Source organism: Nomascus leucogenys, chromosome 18, assembly GCF_006542625.1.
Source record: "Nomascus leucogenys isolate Asia chromosome 18, Asia_NLE_v1, whole genome shotgun sequence".
Taxonomy (NCBI): domain Eukaryota; kingdom Metazoa; phylum Chordata; class Mammalia; order Primates; family Hylobatidae; genus Nomascus; species Nomascus leucogenys.
The window spans coordinates 54984925-55005301 of NC_044398.1; the positions used below are offsets into that span (position 1 = coordinate 54984925).

The 20377-nt window shown below is 44.9% G+C and overlaps 1 protein-coding gene across 1 annotated transcript; it reads left to right on the forward strand.

Moving 5' to 3' along the window:
• Nucleotides 1-13973: 13973 nt before the first annotated feature.
• On the forward strand, nt 13974-18071 carry LOC101176517 (amyloid beta A4 precursor protein-binding family B member 1-interacting protein-like). Its single transcript, XM_030798667.1, has 3 exons — nt 13974-14016; nt 14667-14770; nt 17716-18071. Exons 2-3 carry the CDS (start codon nt 14694-14696, stop codon nt 18044-18046), a joined length of 408 nt encoding a protein of 135 aa, XP_030654527.1. The 5' UTR covers nt 13974-14016; nt 14667-14693; the 3' UTR covers nt 18047-18071.
• The last annotated feature ends 2306 nt before the right edge of the window (nt 18072-20377 follow it).

Here is a 20377-nt window from a genome sequence, read left to right on the forward strand (position 1 = left end):
GTAGCAATGAGGATCACATTGAAAATCTCGTATTTTGTGGTGGTTTTCTCTTCCATAAGCCTCTTGCTTTGTTGAAAGCATAGATTCTAAGCTGCTTTATCAATGTGATTCTTAGAAAAATGTGATGTGCTTAGTGTCTAAATTTCAGAAAATTTCTTCTGTTAGTCTTGTTAATTTGAACATGTGTGTCATTTAAAAAAATATAAATCAAATATATGTGGATGGGATATATATGTGTACATATGAAATATGACTTGATATTATAGGGTAGGCTCAGCTCATGGCAATATTTTTTTCTGAAAGCACCTGTAGAAATCACTCCTATTCTAGTTTGTTAATGTTTCAGAGATTATGGGGGAAAGGGGGTTCTAGGAATCCCAGACACAGCGTGAGGCAGATTTGGTTTCAGTAATTTTAGCATCATTCATTGTAAGGCGATGATCCCTAGGAATTTCTTCTCAGTGAGAAGCCTGAAAGGTCCCAGCAGCCAGCAATGAATGAAAGGTGGGGCAGGGCCGCTGGCAGGGCAGGGCCGGGCCTTGTGAGCCATGTGCCTGTGCTCTCAAGTTCCAAGTTTGTGGGGATGCATGCAGGGGATTCTGGACCTGATTGTTTCCCCTGAACCAGGACGCGGTCTGGTTGGCAGGACAACTGGCCTTCACTTGGTGGCCTTCAGTGGGTGCCCTCATTGGTTGCCTTTGGTTAGTGCCCTCAGTTGGTACCCTCAGTTGGCGCTCTTCAGTTGGTGGTCCTCAATTGGTGGTCTTCAGTTTTTGGGCAGTGGTAGAAGGAGGATGAAACTGTGCTTTCTCCTCCCCCAGTCACAGCTCTCAGTCTTGTTGCATCCAGGCCCTTCTAAAATAAACCAGACAGGTTGGCAGGTTTTTCTCAGCACACAAGTCAGCTCAGGGTACGGGGTTGATGTGGGGTATGGGCTGCTAGCACAGTGCTGCCCCATGGCCCAGGGCTGCCTGTGCCAGCCATGCCTTTGTCAGGAAGAGGTGATAGTTGTTGAGCTCTGCAGACTTGAGGACAAGCGAAGGCCCAAGCTGCCTGAGAAAAGCAGGGGTGCCCCATGGGGACCACACTGAACTGTCGCGTGTGCACCAAAGCCAGCCTCAGTCAGGGCCGGCACAAGCATTCTTCAGAGCAGCCTGTGGCTCTGACATCTACAAATGTGCAGACAGCGAAGATGCAGGCTGCGATATACAGGAGCAGAGGCGCCCAGAACACGCTGTCCCCCAATGCCACCCTCAAGTGGGTCCAGCTCACGGTGTGGTGGGTGAAGCCGTCCTGCAGCTCTGAGATCCATAAGATAGAGGTGGCAGTAGTGATGCACTTCACTGTATGGAGCCTGCCCAATCGAATTTGGGAACCAGCGAGGGTCCTGACAGCAGTACATTGGCCGCCAGAAGACGCCAAAAGGTAGGGAGGCGACTGACACTGCTTAAGTTTAGGAGCTCCTCTGGCTGTTCCTGGCCCAGGGTTCCCCCGGAGGCATCCAAAGCCTCAGTTTTCTCATCTATAAAAGATGTGATTGTTATGAGGCTTCCACAAGGTAAGTGTGTAAAAACCATGGCAAAATGCTTGTAACTTAAAAGAGAGGGCTTCTATGAGGCTTCCATAAGGTAAGTGTGTAAAAATCTGGACACAATACCTATAATTTTTTAAGTGTTCAGTATATGGAGAAGGGGGATTATTTTTTCTCATCTAATTTTTAGAATGAGTTTATAAGATTGGTGACACTCATATCTCTTAGACAATCTGACCAATGATCAGAAAGAATAAATAGATAATTGAAGTCACAAAGCAGTTCACAATGCATTCATTGGGTAATTTCTGGTTAAAACTAACAATGATGATCACATTGAAAACTTTCTATTATGTGGTGCTTTTCACTTACATAATCTTCTTGGTGTTTTTGAAACCATAGATTCTAAGTTGCTCTACCAAAGTGATTATTAGAAAAATGTGATGTACTTAGTGTCTAAATTTTAGAAAATTTCTTCTTTCTTGTTAATTTGATTGAACATGTGTGTTATTTTCAAAAATGTAAATGGAATATATATTGATTGGATTTATATGTGTATATATGAGATATGACTTGACGTTATAGAGTAGGCTTAGTTCATGGCAAAGTTTTTTTCTGAAAGCGTCTGCAGAAATCACTCTTATTTCTAGTTTGTTAATGTTTCAGAGATTATGGGGGAAAGGGGGTTCTAGGAATCCCAGACATTGCATGAGGCACATTTGCTTTCAGTAATTTCAGCATCATTCATTGTAAGGTGATGATCCCTAAGAACTTCTTCACAGTGAGAAACCTGAAATGTCCTAGCAGCCAGCAATGAATGAAAGGTGGGGCGGGGCCACTGGCAGGGCAGGGCCTTGTGAGCCATGTGCCTGTGCCCTCAAGTCCCAAGTTTGTGGGGATGCATGCAGGGGATTCTGGCCCTGATTGTTTACCCAGAACCAGGATGCGTGCTGGTTGGCAGGACAACTGGCCTTCACTTGATGGCCTTCAGTGGGCGCCCTCATTGGTTACCTTCAGTTAGTGACCTCACTTGGTACCCTCAGTTGTTTCTCTTCAGTTGGTGGTCCTCAGTTGGTGGTTTTCAGTTGTTGGGCAGTGGTGGAAGGAGGATGAATCCATTTGTGCTCTCTCCTCCCCCAGTCACAGCTCTCAGGCTTGTTGTATCCAGGCCCTTCTAAAATAAACCAGACAGGTTGCCAGGTTTTCTTTAGCAGACATGTCAGCTCAGGGTACAGGGGTGGCGCGGGGTGAGGGATGTTAGTGCAGTGTCACCCCATGGCCCAGTGCTGCATGTGCCAGCCATGCTTTTGGAAGGCAGAGGTGAAAGGTCTTCAGATCTGCAGACTGAGGGGCAAGCGAAGGCCTACGCTGACCGAGAAGAGCAGGGGTGCCCCATGGGGACCACACTGAACTGTCGCACGTGCACAAAAGCTAGCCCCAGTCAGGGCCAGCACAAGGTTCTCCAGAGCCAGCCTGTGGCTCAGATATCTACCGGTGTGCAGACAGTGAAGGCGCAGACTGCGATACACAGGAGCAGAGGTGCCCTGAACACACTGTCCCCCAATGCCAGCCGCAAGTGGGGCTATCTCAGGGTGCGGTGGCTGAAGCCATCCTGCACCTCTGGGATCCAAGAGGTGGAGGTGGCAGTAGCATCAGACTCCACTGCTTTGGAGCCTGCCCAATTGAATTTGGGAGCCAGCGAGGGACCTGACAGCACAGATGCCCAGAAGACGCCCAAAGGTAGGGAGGAAACATATACTGCTTAAGTTCAGAAGATCCTCTCGCTGTTGCTGGTCCAAGTTTCCCCCAGAGGCATCCAAAGCCTCGGTTTTCTCATCTACAAACGATGTGATTGTTATGAAGCTTCCATAAGGTTAGTGTGTAAAAACCATGGCAAAATGCTTGTAACTTAAAAAAGAGGGTTCCTTTGAGGCTTCTATAAGGTAAGTGTGTAAAAATCTGGACACAATACCTATAATTTTTTAAGTGTTCAGTATATGGTGAAGGCGGATTATTTTTTCTCATCTAATTTTCAGAGCAAGTTTATAAAATTGGTGATACTCATATTTCTTAGACAATCTAACCAATGATCAGAAAGAATAAATAAATAACCAAGGTCACAAAGCAATTCACATGGCATTCACTGGGTAATTTCTAGTTAAAAGTACCAATGATTTTCACATTGAAAATTTTGTATTACGTTGTGGTTTTCTCTTCCATAATCCACTTGGTGTTTTGAAACCACAGATTCTAAGTTGCTCTATTAAAGCGATCGTTAGAAAAATGTGATGTACTTGGTGTGTAAATTTTAGAAAATTTCTGTGTTACTCTTGTTAATTTGATTGAACATATGTGTTATTTTGAAAAATGTAAGTCAAATATATGTGGTTTGGATATATATATGCATATATGAAATATGACTTGACATTATAGAGTAGGCTTACCTCATGGCAATGTTTTTTTCTGAAAGCACCTGCAGAAATCTCTCTTATTTTCAGTTTGTTAATGTTTCAGAGATTATAGGGGAAAGGTGATTCTATGAATCCCAGACACTGTGTGAGGCAGATTTGGTTTCAGTAATTTTAGCATCATTCGTTGTAAGGTGATGATTTCCTAGGAACTTCTTCACAGTGAGAAGCCTGAAAGGTCCTAGCAGGCAGCAATGAATGAAAGGTGGGGTGGGGCCTCTGAAATGGCGGGGCCTTGTGAGCCATATACCTGTGCTCTCAAGTTCCAAGTTTGTGGGGATGCATGCAGGGGATTCTGAGCCTGATTATTTCCTGTGAACCAGGATGCGATCTGGTTGACAGGGCAACTGGCCTTCTCTTGGTGGCCTTCAGTGGGTGCCCTCATTGGTTGCCTTCAGTTGGTACCCTCACTTGGTGGTCTTCAGTTGGTACCCTCAGTTAGTTAGTGCCCTCATTTGGTACCCTCACTTGTTTCTCTTCAGTTGGTGCTCTTCAGTTGGTGGTCCTCAGTTGGTGGTCTTCAGTTTTTGGGCAGTGGTGGAAGAAGGATGAATCCATTTGTGCTCTCTCCTCCTCGAGTCACAGCTCTCAGGCTTGTGGTATCCAGGCCCTTCTAAAATAAACCAGACAGATTGGCAGGGTTTTTTTCACACACATGTCAGCTCAGGGTATGGGGGTGATGCGGGGTGTCAGCTACTAGCGCATTGCCACCCCATGGCTCTGGGCTGCCTGTGGCAGCCATGCCTCTGCTAGGAAGAGGTGATAGGTGGCAAGTGAAGGCCCAGCTGCCCGAGAAGAGCAGGAGTGCCCCACGTGGACCACACTAAACTGTCGCATGTGCACCAGAGGCAGCCCCAATCTGGGCCAGCACAAGGGTTCTGCAGAGCCAGCCTGTGGTTCTCACATCTACGAGTGTGCAGACAGTGAAGGCACAGGCTGCGATATACAGGAGAAGAGGCACCCCAAACACGCTGTCTCCCAATGCCAGCCACAAGCGGGGTTAGCTCAGGGTGCGGTGGGTGAAGCCGTCCTGCAGCTCTGGGATCCACGAGGCGCAGGTGGCAGTAGCACCGGACTCCACTGCTTTGGAGCCCGCCCAGTCGAATTTTGGAGGCAGCGAGGGACCTGACCGCAGTACACTGGCAACCAGAAGATGCCCAAAGGTAGGGAGGCAATGGATACTGCTTAAGTTCAGAAGATCCTCTGGCCGTTGCTGGCCCAACGTTCCCCCAGAGACATCCAAAGCCTCAGTTTTCTTATCTATAAAAGATGTGATTGTTATGAAGCTTCCATAAGGTAAGTGAGTAAAAACCATGGCAAGATGCTTGTAACTTAAAAGAGAGGGTTCCTATGAGGCTTCTATAAGGTAAGTGTGTAAAAATCTGGACACAATACCTATAATTTTTTAGTGTTCAGTATATGCAGAAGGGGATTGTTTTTTCTCATCTAATTTTCAGAGCAAGTTTATAAAGTTGGTGATACTCATATTTCTTAGACAATCAAACCAATGATCAGAAAGAATAAATAGATAACCAAGGTCACAAAGCAGTTCACAATGCATTCAATGGGTAATTTCTACTTAAAAGGAGCAATGAGGATCACATTGAAAACTTTGTATTAGGTGGTGGTTTTCTCTTACATAATCCTCTTGGTCTTTTGAAACCATAGATTCTAAGTTGCTCTATCAAAGTGATCATTAGAGAAATGTGATGTACAAGTCAGCTGATGGTACGGTGGTCACACAGGGTGTGGGCTGGTATCTACACAGTGCCACCCCATGGCCCAAGGCTGCCCGTGCCAGCAATGCTTTTGCCAGGAAGAGGCAAAAGGTGTTTAGCTCTGTAGATATGGGGGCAAGCGAAGGCCCATGCTGCCCAAGAATAGCAGGGGTGCCCCATGGGGCCCATACTGAATTGTCGTATATGCACCAAAGGCAACCCCAATCAGGGCTGGCACAAGGGTTCTGCAGAGCTAGCCTGTGGCTCTGATGTCTATGAGGGTGCAGACAGCAAAGACGTAGGCCACGATATACAGAAGCAGTGGCACCCAGAACATGCTGTCCCACAATGCCAGCCACAAGCAGGGCTATCTCAGGATGTGGTGGGTGAAGCCGTCCTGCAGATCTGAGAATCATGAGGTGGAGGTGGCACTAGGGCCAACTCCACTGCTTTGGAGCCTCCCCAGTCGAATTTGGGAGCCAGCGAGGGACCTGACAGCAGCACATTGGCCACCAGAAGACACCCAAAGGTAGGGAGGTGACAGATACTGCTTAAGTTCAGGAGCTCCTCTGTCTATTGCTTGCCCAAGGTTCCTCCAGAGGCATCCAAAGCCTCAGTTTTCTCATCTATAAAAGATGTGATTGTTTTGAGGTTTCCATAAGGTAAGTGTGTAAAACTGTGGCAAAATGCTTATAAATTAAAAGGGAGGGTTTCTGTGAGGCTTCTATATGGTAAGTGTGTAAAAATCTGGACACAATGCCTATAATTTTTTCAAGTGTTCAGTATATGGAGAAGGAGGATAATTTTTTCTCATCTAATTTTCAGAGCAAGTTTATAAAATTGGTGATACTTATATTTCTTAGACAATCTAACCAATGATCAGAAAGAATAAATAGATAACCAAGGTCATAGAGCAATTCACAATGCATTCACTGGGTAATTTCTAGTTAAAAGTAGCAATGATTTTCACATTGAAAGTGTTGTGTTATGTTGTGGGTTTCTCTTCCATAATCCTCTTGGTGTTTTGAAACCACAGATTCTAAGTTGCTCTATTAAAGCAATCATTAGAAAAATGCGATGTACTTAGTGTGTAAATTTTAGAAAATTTCTGTGTTACTCTTGTTAATTTGATTGAACATATGTGTTATTTTGAAAAATGTAAGTCAAATATATGTGGTTTGGATATATATATGCATATATGAAATATGACTTGACATTATAGAGTAGGCTTAGCTCATGGCAATGTTTTTTCTGAAAGCACTTGCAGAAACCTCTCTTACTTTTAGTCTGTTAATGTTTCAGAGATTATAGGGGAAAGGTGATTCTATGAATCACTGACACTGTGTGAGGCAGCTTTGGTTTCAGTAATTTTAGCATCATTCATTGTAAGGTGATGATTCCTAGGAACTTCTTCACAGTGAGAAGCCTGAAAGGTCCTAGCAGGCAGCAATGAATGAAAGGTGAGGCAGGGCCTCTGAAAGGGCAGGGCCTTGTGAGCCATGTGCCTGTGCTCTCAAGTTCCAAGTTTGTGGGGATGCATGCAGGGGATTCTGAACCTGATTGTCTCTTCTGAACCAGGATGCGGTCTGGTTGGCAGGGCACCTGGCCTTCACTTGGTGGCCTTCAGTGGGTGCCCTCATTGGTTGCCTTCACTTGGTACCCTCAGTTGGTGCTCTTCAGTTGGTGCTCCTCAGTTGGTGGTCTTCAGTTGTTGGGCAGTGGTGGAAGGAGGATGAATCCCTTTGTGCTCTCTCCTCTTCGAGTCACAGCTCTCAGGCTTGTTGTATCCAGGCCCTTCTAAAATAAACCAGACAGATTGGCAGGGTTTTTTTAGCAGACATGTCAGCTCAGGGTATGGGGGTGATGCGGGGTGTCAGCTACTAGCGCATTGCCACCCCATGGCTCAGGGCTGCCTGTGGCAGCCATGCCTCTGCTAGGAAGAGGTGATAGGTGGCAAGTGAAGGCCCAGCTGCCCGAGAAGAGCAGGAGCGCCCCACGTGGGCCACACTAAACTGTTGCATGTGCACCAGAGGCAGCCCCAATCTGGGCCAGCACAAGGGTTCTGCAGAGCCAGCCTGTGGTTCTCACATCTACGAGTGTGCAGACAGTGAAGGCACAGGCTGCGATATACAGGAGAAGAGGCACCCCGAACACGCTGATCTCCCAATGCCAGCCACAAGCGGGGCTAGCTCAGGGTGCGGTGGGTGAACCCGTCCTGCAGCTCTGGGATCCACGAGGCGCAGGTGGCAGTAGCGCCAGACTCCACTGCTTTGGAGCCTATCCAGTCGAATTTTGGAGCCAGCGAGGGACCTGACCGCAGTACACTGGCAACCAGAAGATGTCCAAAGGTAGGGAGGCAATGGATACTGCTTAAGTTCAGAAGATCCTCTGGCCATTGCTGGCCCAACGTTCCCCCAGAGACATCCAAAGCCTCAGTTTTCTTATCTATTAAAGATGTGATTGTTATGAAGCTTCCATAAGGTAAGTGAGTAAAAACCATGGCAAGATGCTTGTAACTTAAAAGAGAGGGTTCCTATGAGGCTTCTATAAGGTAAGTGTGTAAAAATCTGGACACAATACCTGTAATTTTTTAGTTCAGTATATGGAGAAGGAGGATTTTTTTCATCTAATTTTTAGAATGAGTTTATAAGATTGGTGATACTCATGTATCTTTGACAATCAAACCAATGATCAGAAAGAATAAATAGCTCCCCAAAGTCACAAAGCAGTTCACAATGCATTCACTGGGTACTTTCTAGTTAAAAGTAGCAATGATGATCACATGGAGAATTGTGTATTATGTGGTGGTTTTCTCTTACATAATCCTCTTGGTGTTATGAAACCACAGATTCTAAGTTACTCTATCAAACTGATCATTATAAAAATGTGATGTACATCATGTGTAAATTATAGAAAATTTCTTGTTAGTTTTGTTAATATGATTGAACATGTGTGTTATTTTCAAAAATGTAAATGGAACATATGTGGATTGGAGATATATGTGTATATATGAAATATGACTTCACGTTATAGAGTAGGCTTAGCTCATGGCAATTTTTTTTTCTGAAAGCACTTGCAGAAATCACTCTTATTTCTAATTTCCTAATGTTTCAGAGATTATGGGGGGAAAGGGGGTTCTATGAATCTCAGACACTGCGTGAGGTAGATTTGGTTTCAGTAATTTTAGTATCATTCATTGTAAGGTGATGATCCCTGGGAACTTCTTCACAGTGAGAAACCTGAAAGGTCCCAGCAGTGAGCAATGAATGAAAGGTGGGGTGGGGCTGCTGGCAGGGTGGGGCCTTGTGAGCCATATGCCTGTGCTCTCAAGTTCCAAGTTTGTGGGGATGCATGCAGGGATTCTGGACCTGATTGTTTCCCCTCAACCAGGATGTGGTCTGGTTGGCAGGGCAACTGGCCTTCACTTGGTGGCCTTCAGTGGGTACCCTCATTGGTTGCCTTCAGTTAGTGCCCTCAGTTGGTACCCTCAGTTGGTGCTCTTCCATTGATGGTCCTCAGTTGGTGGTCTTCAGTTGTTGGGCAGTGGTGGGAGGAGGATGAATCCTTTTGTGCTCTCTCTGCCCCAGTCACAGCTCTCAGGCTTGTTGCCTCCAGGCCCTTCTAAAGTAAACCATACAGGTTGGCAGGGTTTTTTTAGCAGACAAGTCAGCTCATGGTATGGGGGTGACACAGGGTGAGGGCTGTTAGCGCAGTGCCGCCCCATGGCCCAAGGCTGCCCGTGCTAACAATGCTTTTGCTAGGAAGAGGCGAGAGGTGTTCAGCTCTGCAGGCTTGGGTGCAAGTGAAGGCCCAGCTGCCCGAGAACAGCAGGGGTGCCCCCATGGGGTCGACACTGAACTGTCACATATGCACCAAAGCGAGCCCCAATCAGGGCCGGCACAAGTGTTCTGCAGGGCCAGCCTGTGGCTCTGATGTCTACCAGCGTACAGACAGCAAAGACGCAGGACACAATATACAGGAGCAGAGGCGCCTGGAACCCGCTGTCCCCCAATGCCAGCCACAAGCCGGACCAGCTCAGGGTGCAGTGGGTGAAGCTGTCCTGCAGCTCTGAGATCCATGAGGTGGAGGTGGCTGTAGCACAGGACTCCACTGCTTTGGAGCCTGCCCAATTGAATTTGGGAGCCAGCGAGTGTCCTGACAGCAGCACATTGGACACCAGAAGACGCCAAAAGGTAGGGAGGCGACGGATACTGCTTAAGTTCAGGATCTCCTCTGGCCACTGATGGCCTAAGGTTCCCCAAGAGGCATCCAAGGCCTCAGTTTTCTCATCTATAGAAGATGTGATTGTTACATGGCTTCCATGAGGTAAGTGTGTGAAAACCATGGCAAAATGTTTGTAATGTAAAAGAAAGGGTTTCTATGAGGCTTCTATATGGTAAGTGTGTAAAAATCTGGACACAATACCTGCAATTTAGGTCATGTAACCTCTGCCTTCTGGGTTCAAGCGATTCTCCTGCCTTAGCCTCCCGAGTAGCTGGGATTAGAGGCTTGTGCCATCCGACCTGACTAATTTTGTCATTTTTAAGAGAGATGGGGCTTCACCATGTTGGTCAAGCTGATCTCGAAGTCCTGACCTCAGGTAATCCACTCACCTTGGCTTCCGTAAGTACTGGGATTAGGTATGAGCCACCATCCCCGGCCAAAAATTCCATTTATTGATCAACAACCCTTTTTCTAAGGAGATGCTTGTGGTCTAAATATGCAGATTCCCATTCATTTCCAGGAAGAAAGGGATGACTGCAAGGCAACCTGGGAGGGAGTTTAGGATTGTTCTGAGGCTGTGAAAGCCATTGAAATTCACACATAATAGGACAGAGAAAGGGAATCCACATGTTTTGATCCCTCCATGTACTGGGTATAACTTGATCTTCATTAATTTGCACCACCTTTGGCATCAGAGAGAACTGGATTTGAATCCAAGTTCCAACACTCATTAGAACGTGATGGTGAATGTGTTTTTAACTCCTCAGAGCCTCACTTTGCTTATGTATAAAAGAGGGGATTCTTATGAGGCTTCCATAAGGTAAATGAGTAAAAATTTTGGTGGACAAAATGCCTGTAATTTAAAAGATAGGGTTGTTATGAGGCTTTGATAAGGTAAGTGTGTAAAAATCTGGACACAATGCCTATAATTTTGTTAGTGTTCAATATAAAGAGAAGGATTATTTTTCTCTCATTTAATTTTTAGAGCCAGTTTATAAAATGGTGTTACTCATATTTTTGAAATAATCAAACCAAGAATCACAAAGATTAAATGAGTCACCATAGTCACAAAGCAGTTCACAATACATTTAGTGGGTAATTGCCAGTTAAATGTAGCAATGATGATCACATTTAAAATCTTTATTATGTGGTGCTTTTCTCTTACATAAGCCTCTTTGTTTGTTGAAGCCAGAGATTCTAAGTTATTGTATCAAAGTGATCACTAGAAAAACATGATATACTTAGTGTATACATTTCAGAAAATGTCCTCCATTACTCTTGTTAATTTGACTGAATATGTGTGTTATTTTAAAAAATGTAAACGGAGTATATGTGGATTGAATATATATATATGTATATATAAAATATGATTTGACATTATAGTGTAGGCGTGGCTCATGGCAATGTGTTTTTCTGAAAGCACATGCAGAAATCTGTCATTTTTCAGGATGAAAAATCTCAGAGGTTATGGGGGAAAGGGGGTCTATGAATCCCAGATAGTATATGAGGCAGATTTGGGTTCAGTAATTTTAGCATCATTCATTGTAAGGTGATGATCCCTAGGAACTTCATCACAGTGAGCAACATGAAAGCTCCCAGCAGCCAGCAATAAATGAAAGGTGGGAAGGGTCCACTGGCAGGGCGGGGCCTTGTAAGCCTGGTGCTTAAGCTCTGAATTCCAAGTTGGGGGGACACATGCAAGGGATTCTGGGCCTGATTGTTTCCTCTAACCAGGATGCGTTCTGGCTGGCAGGGCAACTGGCCTTCACTTGGTGGCCTTAAGTGGGTGTCCTCATTGGTTGCCTTTGGTTAGTGCCCTCATTTGGTGCCCTCAGTTGTTTCTCGAGTTGGTGGTCTGCAGTTCGTGGTCTTCAGTTGTTCAGCAGTGGTGGAAGGAGGATGAATCCGTTTGTGCTCTCTCCTCCCCCAGTCACAGCTCTCAGGCTTGTTGCATCCAGTCCCTTCTAAAATAAACTGGACAGGTTCGCAGTTTTTTTTTAGCAGACAAGTCAGCTCAGAGAAAAGGTGCGACACGGGGTGTGGGCTGCTAGCATAGTGCCGCCCCATGGCCCAGGGCTGCCTGTGCCAGCAATGGTTTTGCCAGGAAGAGGCGACAGGTGTTGAGCTCTGCGGACTTGGGGGCAAGCGAAGGCCCATGCTGCCTGAGAAGAGCAGCGGTGCCCCATGGGGACCACACTGAACTGTCACATATGCACCAAAGCCAGCCCCAGTCAGGGCTGGCACAAGTGTTCTGCAGAGCCAGCCTGTGGCTCTGATGTCTGCCAGCGTACAGACAGCAAAGACACAGGACGCGATATACAGGAGCAGAGGCACCCAGAACACGCTGTTCCCCAATGCCAGCCACAGGCGGGGCCAGCTCAAGGTGTGGTGGGTGAAACTGTCCTGCAGCTCTGTGATCCACGAGGCAGAGGTGGCAGTAGCCCAGGACTCCACTGCTTTGGAGGCTGCCTAGTCGAATATGGGAGCCAGCGAGGGTCTTGACAGCAGCACATTGGACACCAGAAGACACCCAAAGGTAGGGAGGTGGCAGATACTGCTTAAGTTCAGGAGCTCCTCTGGCCATTACTGACCTAAGGTTCCCCAAAAGGCATCCACAGCCTGGGGCTCCCTCCTCCTGCCTGGAGTTTCCTTTCCTATGCCCAGGCCCCAAGCAGGAGGACTGGCCCTGCCTTGAGTCCTCACCCCTTCTTCTTTCCCTGCTGTGTCCAGCTGGTTTCTTACTTTCCTCTTACCTACCCCAATGCCCAGTTCTGTTTCCTCTTCTTCTTCCCCCAGGCTGGCTGAAAACTAAGTTTCAAAATACAAAATGCATGCTACAGATTTCATTGCTGTAGATGAAATGTCTGACAGCTTTTCTATTTAAACTCTGGTCTCTTCATTTCTTTAAACATTAGAATAATTAAGCCTCGTGATAGATGTGCCTTTGTAACTTGAAAGTACGGCACTCAATTTAAAAAAAATTTTAATTTTTCTTTTAACAAATTTTTGGCAAACAGTTTTTAGTTACTTGAGTAACTTCTTTAGTGGAGATTTGTGAGCAAGTACCCAAGCAGTACACACGGAATCCAATTTGTAGTCTCTTATCTTTCTCCCCCTTCCCACCATTTTCCCCTGAGTATCATTCTTTTTTTTGAGACTGAGTCTCATTCTGTCACCCAGGCTGGAAGGCTATGTCGTGATGTCAGCTCGCTGCAACCCTTGCTTCCCGAATTCCTGTGGATCCTCCTGCTTCAGCCACCCGACTAGCTGGGATTAGAGGTGGGGGTCACGACGCCCGACTACATTTTTTGTATTTTTAGTAATGACTGGGTTTCACCAAATTGGCCAGTCTGTCCTCGAACTCCTGACCTCAAGTGATGCACCTGCCTTGGCCTCCCCTAGGGCTGCAATTACAGGAATGAGCCACCAGAACCCAGCCAAATATTCCCCACTGCCTTTTTTTTTGTTTTTCCTAATCTCCTGAAGTCATTCTTTTGAGTTGTCATGTAGATTAATAGGTTTCTCAAATTACTGGAAAACTAGTTGAAATAAACAGGCAGTTTGTGAATATTAGATAGAACGGTGGTGCTGAGCATGGGTAAAGCATCTCTGCATTCACAAGGAGAGGAGCAGAAGACCTTCTGGTGTGGGCTGGGCAGCAATTCTCTTACAGGAGAAAAGCCCGGGTGTGGAGAGGAGGCCATCCTTTGGTGGGATCCTTTATAAGGAGCTGAGAAATCAATGTAGAGCTTCTTCTGTCTGATTCTGTAACAACTGCAAACCTTCCACGAGTCAAGCTTTGTGTCAAAAGGACAAATTAAAAGGCAAGAAAATAAAATTGTAATACCAGGACTTTTGGGGAAAACAAAAAAACTCACATCTAATTCCAGATTATTTCCATTGTTTCTGTGTCCAATGTACTCTTTTTTTGTTGTTGTTGTTGCTGTTGTTGAGACTGAGTCTCACCCTGTCACCAGGCTGGAGAGCAGTGGCGTGATCTCGGCTCACTACAACCTCCGCCTCCCAGGTTCAAGCGATACTTGTGCCTCAGCGTACTGAGTAGCTGGGACTACAGGTATGCACCACCATGCCCAGCTAATTTTTGTATTTTCAGTAGAGACGGGGTTTCACCATGTTGGCCAGGATGGTCTCGAGCTCCTGACCTCGTGATCTGCCTGCCTCGGCCTCCCAAAGTGCGGGGATTAGAGGCGTGAGCCACCGCACTCAGCCCAATATACTCTTTGTTGAGGACAATGTTCAAAAGTTGTTCCTGTACTCAGCACGGTATGAAACTAGATAAATACATTTTAGGGAAATCAACAGTACAAATTTTTTTAAAGAAAATTGGTTTTCAAGGTTTATTCTTCAATTATTGAAAGGTTTTCAAAAGTAAAACATACTATTCCTCTGCATGATCCCAGTTAATCCAGACCCTCCTCGGTGGGCTTTATCAAATACCGTACTCACCTTCCTGAATCTTTTGCTGAATCTCATATAAAGTTTTGTCACAGAACCTCAGATTTTTCATACGGTTTTGTGTACCATGTCATGCCTGTGAATTGCTCTCTTTGCTTTGTTTTTATTGTTTTTTTTTTTTTGTAAGAAGTAGCCAGGAAGTATCTTTCTTTGCTTTAGAGATGTAAACTGCTTTGTATTTTCAGATTAACTTTCAAGAATGTTGAAAATTATTTGCTCACTCTTCTTTTCTCACTTCCTCCCTCTCAGGACCTATAAAAGGCATCACCCAGCCCAATGGACAGATGCCCCAGGCTGCACATTCTGTCAGTGCTGTTCTCCAAAAGGCCCAAACACATGCTGAAACATCGAAGGTAAAATCAGCAAGCAGCTGACATACATTCCATCCAGCCGTCCCCCAAAGCCCATGTTCTCAACCGTTCGCATTGTTCCAACAACTTCCCTTTTTATAAAAATAGAAAACATGCAGTGGCTCACGCCTGTAATCCCAGCACTTTGGGAGGCTGAGGCGGGTGGATCATGAGGTCAGGAGATCGAGACCACGGTGTAACCCCGTCTCTACTAAAAATACAAAAAAAAAAAAAAAAATTAGCTGGGCTTGGTGGTGGGAGCCTGTAGTCCTAGCTACTTGGGAGGCTGAGGCCGGGGAATGGCATGAACCGGGAGGTGGAGCTTGCAGTGAGCCGAGATCACGCTACTGTGCTCCAGCCTGGGGCGACAGAGCGAGACTTCGTCTCAAAAAAAAAAAAAAGAAAACAGGCTGGGTACGGTGGCTCATGCCTGTAATCCCAGTACTTTGGGAGGCCAAAACAGGAGAATTGTTTGAGCTCCGGAGTTCCAGACCAGCCTGGGCGACAGAATAAGGGCTCATCTCTACAAGAAATTAAAAAATTAGCCAGGCTTGGTGGTGTGCACTTGTTGTCCTAGCTGCTTGGGTGGCTGAGGTGTTTGAATTGCTTGAGCCCAGGATTTCAAGGCTGCGGTGAGCTGTGATCACACCACTGCACTCCAGCCTACGTGATAGATAAAGACCTTGTCTTTAAAAAAGGTAAAAAAAGGGTTACACTAAAAATGTGCATTTTCTATTTTCCCCATTAATGTCCTACATACATCCCCAGGGTGATGGAGGAGAAAATACATTGTAAAATAATAGCCAATAGATATGACATCCTCCATAACATTTTTTCAACCACATAGGTCAATGAGGATTCACTTAAATCTATCTTAAAATCATAGTTAATAATTATGATTTAGTTATTAATCTAGTTCAAAACCTCTCAGTTGACTGTATAAATTTTGTTGAGTATTTCTCACATGTGATTCAAAGCAACCCTAAATAACTGTGACAATAGCATATCACTCAGCTAGGACAGGCAGGGTGCTTCACTTTAGCAATTTTTCACTTCTTTCACCCCTTCATTTTGCCTATCAGTCAGTGGTGAAAACAATTATATCTTGGTATTTATTGAACTTCTTATAATTTTGACAACCACTGCAGGCCTGTAAAAGTTGTATTTCTTTAATGTTCTCATTATCTTCTCAAGCCTGTGCTTCTCATGCAATATGCTTTCAGCTATTATTATTTTCGTTATTTCTACAATGCCAATCGAAGGAAAGCATTTAAAAATGCTGAAAGAAATAAAAGAATCCCAGAATGGAAATCACTTAACTATATGTGAACATCAATAGCCAAGCTACCTGCTCAGAAATTTTTTAAAAAGGAAAAAATACCCAGCTACTCGGAGAGGCTGAGGCAGGAGAATGGCGTGAACCCGGGAGGCGGAGCTTGCAGTGAGCCGAGATCGCGCCACTGCACTCCAGCCTGGGTGAGAGAGCGAGACTCCGTCTCAAAAAAAAAAAAAAAAAAAAAAAAAGGAAAAAATACATTGCCAGTTAATTAGCTTATCATGCTAAGTAAATAAACTAAATAAAATAGAAACTAAATCACAAGGCACTTTGTTAGAAAAAAAATTTCCAGATTTAATCTTCAGTGGTAAGAAGCTATTAAGCAGAGGAAGAAATGAACTGGAACCCTGATGAAATGTAAATTGGAATGATAATTGCCACTAAAACAGAGGGATTCAATCCAGCTGCCTGGGGACGTTTCATTATATAAATACAAATTATTATAATGTATTCCAGTATTGGCAGAGGAAGGGCTATGCCTCTAATAGACTTTAGCCAAATTTGGCATTCTGGTTTCTACCAAAAGCACGCTGGTGATTTTTCTTTTCAGAACTCATATATATGTATATATTTCATTCGATCTCATCACAATCTGAGACACAGGTCATAATAGGGACTACGGGGCTCATTTTATAGCCAGTGAACCAGCCAACTTTCATGCAGTTGAGAAAAGGTAAACTGTCCGGGTGAGGTGGCTCACACCTGTAATTTGGGAGGCCAAGGTGGGCAGATCACTTGAGCCCAGGAGTTGGAGACCAGCCTGAGCAACATGGCAAAAACTATCTCTACAAAAAATACAAAAATTAGCTGGGCATGGTGGCACATGCTTGTCATCCCAGCAACTCAGGAGGCTGAGGCATGAGGATCACTGAGCCCTAGAGGCAGAGGTTGCAGTGAGTCGAGCTTGCACCACTGCACTCCAGCCTGGGTGACACAGCGAGATCCTGTCACCAAAAAAAAAAAAAAAAGCCAGGTGCGGTGACTCATGCCTGTAATCCCAGCACTTTGGGAGGCAGAGGCAGGCAGATCATGAGGTCAGGAGTTCGAGACCAGCCTGGCCAACATGGTGAAACACTATCTCCACTAAAAATACAAAAATTAGCTGGACGTGGTGGCCAACACCTTTAGTCCCAGCTACTTGGGAGGCTGAGGCAGGAGAATTGCTTGAACCCAGGAGGCAGAGGTTGCAGTGAGCCGAGATGGCACCACTGCACTCCAACCTGGGTGACAGAGCAAGACTCCATCTCAATAATAATAATATTAAAGTCCATTTAGAGTCATTTCCCTATTCCAGAGCAAAGATGAGCTCATGAACAACCAGGGGTCTCAGTGACTGAGGGACAGAGGCTCCCCAGGGGGCAGACAGAGACCTCACATATCTATGGCATGGTCCTGTCCACTGGGGCTGTTTTGTCAAGAATCTTTATTCTACTCAGGAGACTGAGGCAGGAGGATTGCTTGAGCTCAGGAGATGGAGGCTACAGTGAGCCCAGGTGGCGCCATGCACTCAGCCTGGGCGACACAGTGAGACCCTGTCTCCATTAATTAATAACAATAAATTTAAAATTTCAAAAATTTTAAAATAATGAATGCTGCTGTCGCTTGGTTGCAGGATAAGAAGCCAGCCCTCGGGAACCGCCAGGAGCACCCTGGGCCCCGCACGGCCCCAAGTCCAGCCTGCCCCGCCTCCTCTGGTGCAGAGGTCCTGGGACACCAGCAGCAGCCCCGCCACACCCCGCATGGCCAAGAACACAGGCGGCAGAGGCTTCCCCTCCACGTCCGACAACTTCCTGCCGCCACCTCTACCACCGCCACCCCTGGACGACCCAGAGCTCCCGTCGCCCCTGGACTTCGTGCTCCCTCCCCCCGCGGTCCCCAAGAGGCCTCCTATGCCCCACCCCCGCAAGAGACACAAAGCATCAATGTTCAGAAGCAGCAAATGAATAAAATAAATGAATAAAAGTTAAACGTTCTTCCTATGGTATTTCTATAAGGATTATTGGGTCAGTCCATCTTTAGGTCAATACTATAATTAAAAATAGCTTTCACCATCCCATGCCTTCTTAAGTCTTGGTGACCTTAGATTTTCATCTCTACCTCTGTGACCGTCAGAATTTTCAGGAAAATCGAGAGAGGAAAACGAGAAAATATGACCAGCAGAGCCTGTTCCCTTGCTCTGAGATTCCCTTTGCTTGATTGATTGGAGCCCTGGACACAGGCCGTTTTGGTTTTGCTTTTTTAATGCTTGAATAATGGTAATTAAAAAAAATAGTTCTTTAGATACTTTTTGAATTCTCTATTATTACAATGCTGTTAGTATCCTGTAAAAAAGAATGTAGGGCCAGGTAAAAGCAATCTTATTGATGTATATTTCAATCTGGAAGGTTTTCCCTCAGAGATTATATTTACTGCCCAATTTATCCTAGCCCCTTGTTACCTAGATCTCTTCTCTTTCAAACTGGCTTCTGATGGGCTAAAAGGCTATTTTCTTAAAATTAAGGAAGGTAATTAATGGTATGTTTTAATATTTGGGGAAAAGTAAGCTGTAGATCTTGCTGTCTCAGCCCATGGGCTCCCGTGGCCCAGGACAACTTTGAATGCTGCCCAACAAATATTAAAACATTATAAACTCTTTGTAAGGCGCAGTGACTCACACTTGTAATCACAGCACTTTTGGGAGTCCAAGGCTGGTGGATCACTTAAGGTCAGGAGTTCGAGACCAGCCTGGCCAACATGGCAAAACCCTATCTGTACTAAAAATACAAAAATGAGCCAGGCACGGTGACGCATGCCTGTAATCCCAGCAACTCCAGAGGCTGAGGAGGAGAATCCTTTGAACCCAGGAGGTGGAGGCTGCAGTGAGCTGAGATCTTGCTACTGCACTCAATCCTGGATGACAGGGCAAGACTCTGTCTTTAAAAAATTATGAGATCTTTTTGCAATTTTTTTTTAGCTGATCAGCTATCGCGAGTGTTAGTAGATCTTATGTGTGTCCCAGGGAAGCCAAAAGATTGGACACCCCTGCAGGCTAAATGAAAATTTAAAATGAAACAAATTTAGTTTTAAAACAAAAATATTTAGTAATGAAAACTGGAAAGGTGTTCTTAATTTTTTTGAGCATATGCTTGAAATAGGATAGAAGGTAAATTTGCTTTACATTAAATTTTATCTCAGGAACAGTAACTCCAGTTTTAGTATATTATGTTCTTTTGATGTCAGATACAGTAATAATACGGCTTTTCTTTTTAAAATTTTTTTTAAATTTTATTTTACTTTAAGTTCCAGGATACATATGCAGAACGTGCAGATTTGTTACACAGGTAAACGTGTGCCATGGTGGTTTGCTGCATCTATCAACCTATCACCTAAATATTAAGGCCAGCATGCGTTAGCTATTTGTCCTGATGCTCTCCCTCCCCTCAACCTCCCACAACAGATCTCAGTGTATGTTGTTCCCCTCCTTGTTCCATGTGAAAAACACAGCTTTTCTGATACCTGACTACATAATGGTCATTATGCAGATCTCTGGGACAATACACGAAAGGTTTAGCAAAGAGAGCTGTGAAAGTTGTCAGAATCAAAATGGAGTCACTCATGTTAAGAAAACGCTGACAACTAGAACCAGCAAGTCCATGAATAGAGGATTCTCATGAGGATCGTCAACTCTGTGATTTTCACTCAGGTGGAACACAGTCTTTGGTGTCTGGCTGAGAGGTCTTTACAAGAACTACCTATACTGAGTGGGGTTATTTAGATTGACCCTGAAAATGCAGCAAACTTCGTTCCTTTATGAAAATTTTAGTGAGATACTGGAGGCGGCGGGGAGTGCAAAAGCTGGGGTGAAATTGGACATTAGAGAGGGAGTACAAGGATAATAATATGAACAGTGTATAATTAATAGTATAGGGCAGTAATGCTATATCACAGCTTATGAAAACTCCATAATTTCTTTTATAATGCTGCCACTGGGGCAAAGACCCATGCAATAGGCCAACTGCAACAAAAGCCACAGGATTTGGTAGAGTTTACAGAAAACATGATTTAACCTGTCACATGATAGAATATGAGCTAAGATTTTACAGTGGGTCCTCAAAGAGGAGAATGAACATTTAAGCCTCATATTTTGTTTGATCATAGGAATCTTGGCTGGTATGATACTGAAATGACCCAAGTCCATGATAATTGAGCCTTCGAAGTGTGCTTGAGACTTATGGCTTGATGTGTGATCCATTTTTACAGATGGTTTATGTGTGCTTGGGTACAATGTACTATAC

Coding starts and splice junctions, on each gene's coding strand:
- LOC101176517 (XM_030798667.1), top strand. CDS start 14,694: ATGGACAGATGCCCCAGGCTGCACATTCTGTCAGTGCTGTTCTCCAAA. Junction 14,771..17,715: donor CACATGCTGAAACATCGAAG/GTAAAATCAGCA, acceptor GCTTGGTTGCAG/GATAAGAAGCCAGCCCTCGG.